At 44.5% G+C, this 2,080-nt stretch overlaps 1 protein-coding gene across 1 annotated transcript; it reads right to left on the bottom strand.

Annotated features, from left to right (window-relative positions):
• Nucleotides 1–951, bottom strand: LOC140518220 (olfactory receptor 1B1-like). The gene has a single exon (XM_072630164.1). It carries the CDS (start codon nucleotides 949–951, stop codon nucleotides 1–3), a length of 951 nt encoding a protein of 316 aa, XP_072486265.1.
• Between the last annotated feature and the right edge of the window lie 1,129 nt (nucleotides 952–2,080).

Here is a 2,080-nt window from a genome sequence, read left to right as displayed (position 1 = left end):
TCAGGGGGTCACTTGGGGAACAAGAAGTCTATGAAGGGCCCCCTTAACATCCTTATTGCGGAGGCTGTAGACAAAAGGGTTGGCAAGAGGAGTGATGGCTGTGTACATCACAGCAGCTGCCATATCCTGCTCCTGAGAGTTCTGGGATGAGGGCTGGAAGTAGACCCAGATGATGGTACCATAGAGGAAAGTGACCATGGTGAGATGGGATCCACAGGTGGAGAAAGCCCTCCTTCGGCCAGCAGCGGAGGGCAGCCGCAAGATTGTAGCTGCAATGCGAGCGTAAGAGAGTAGAATGAGAGCACAGGGTCCCAGCATGAGCAACCCACCCTCCAGAAAGATGGCCAGCTCATTGATGTGAGTGTCAGAACAAGAAGTCTTCAGTAGGGGCCGGTGGTCACAGAAAAAGTGGGGGAGGTAGACAGCACCCTCATTGTCAACAGCCCACTGGAGAGGCAAGAGGAGTCCTGCATGCAGAAGAGAGTGAATGACAGACACAGCCCAGCAAGAAGCCAGTAGGCGGGCACAGACCTGTTGATTCATTACAACTGGATAGTGTAATGGGTCACAGATGGCCACATAACGGTCCAGGGCCATGACAGCCACCACCAGTGTGTCTGTGACACCAAATACATAGAAGAAGAAAAATTGCATTAGGCAACGGACAGCAGGGACGGCTGGCTGGGCAGAAACCAGGTGGGCTAGCAACTGGGGCAAGGTAACTGTGGCCAGCCCTGTGTCAACTATAGAGAGACCACGTAGTAGATAGTACATGGGTGTGCTGAGTCGTGAGTCTTGAGAGAGGAGCAGAACTAGTGTTAAGTTACCCACCATAGCACCCATGTAGACAGTCAAGAACATCAGGAAAAGAAGACTTTTGGGAGGACCACCTCTCCACAGCTCCACTAGAAGGAATACTGGTGTGTGGGAGGCATTAGTGATACAAACCATGGTGTAGGAGGGGAAGGCAGAAGCACCTGTGGGAAAGGGAGAGAATGAGGTCATTCTTCAAGCAGATCTCAGCAAACACCAATTAATCAATTTAGTTCTGAAGTAATCTCCCTATTTGATATCGTCAATTTCTCCTTCTCCGGTGCCTCTTCCCTCTCTGTCTTTAATTAATCAATAAAGCAACAAAACAGTACATAGTGTAGTTCTTAGACTGCTGGGGGAAGTAGAAACGACACATATCATGAGAAAAGAAGATGCTCTTTAATCTTAAGAAACTTGCAATCTAATTGGAAAGATAAGAAATCCACATTAAAACTTGCAGAACTTTGTTGAGTGATGTTATTATTTGACAAATCCCTTACAATCTGGATCCCAGTTTATTCATCTGTGACATGAGGATTTTGGAAAGAATAATAAAAGGAAAGAATTCTGTCTCATCATATATTTAGTTAATTATAATGAGAAGGCATGAGGAAATGTGCTCCCCTCATTTCATTGGAAAGGTGGGGAACTATGGATATGGAACTCTGTGATCACAGTTATATACATAGCTGTGTCAATTAGTTTTGTTTAAATTTTTTTTTCTTTTTTTATAAAGAAAGTATTAATGTACATAGAGCAGAGTTCAGGTATTCTGGAATACCTTGAGGTGGGAATTTCTGTAAGGCCCTTCTGTTCCCTCAAGGGAAGGGTCAAGGGTAAAAATTCACCCCAAGTTCCACAGATCATCTAGGCCAGGGGTGGGGAATCTGAGGTCCCAAGGCCACATGTGGCCCCCCCTAGATCTGAAAGTGTAGCCCTTCAATTCAATCCAAACTTTACCGAACAAATGCTTTTATTAAGGAAGTCTGGATTCAATTAAAGGGCCACACTTGAAGATCTAGAGGGCCACATGTGTCCTTGAGGCTGCAAGTTCCCCAACCCTGATCTAGTAACATCCAATCAATTCTCTATGCAAGGAACAACTTACTGGAAGGGAATTAGAAGGACTATGGAAATGACTGTGATGTAAAAGCAAAAGTCATATAGGTGGGACACACACATATATTATATATACATACATATATATACATAAAAGTAAAAGGCACGTTTTTCATACATAATATGGTGTCTTAAAAGTCTTAGTGCA

This window comes from Notamacropus eugenii, chromosome 1 (assembly GCF_028372415.1).
Source record: "Notamacropus eugenii isolate mMacEug1 chromosome 1, mMacEug1.pri_v2, whole genome shotgun sequence".
Lineage (NCBI taxonomy): Eukaryota > Metazoa > Chordata > Mammalia > Diprotodontia > Macropodidae > Notamacropus > Notamacropus eugenii.
Note: the sequence above shows the minus strand (reverse complement) of the source record. Positions and strands in the feature narration are given on the sequence as shown.

Bases quoted from the DNA above. Each gene is read 5' to 3' on its own strand.
- LOC140518220 (XM_072630164.1), bottom strand. From the start codon at position 951: ATGGTTTGTATCACTAATGCCTCCCACACACCAGTATTCCTTCTAGTG.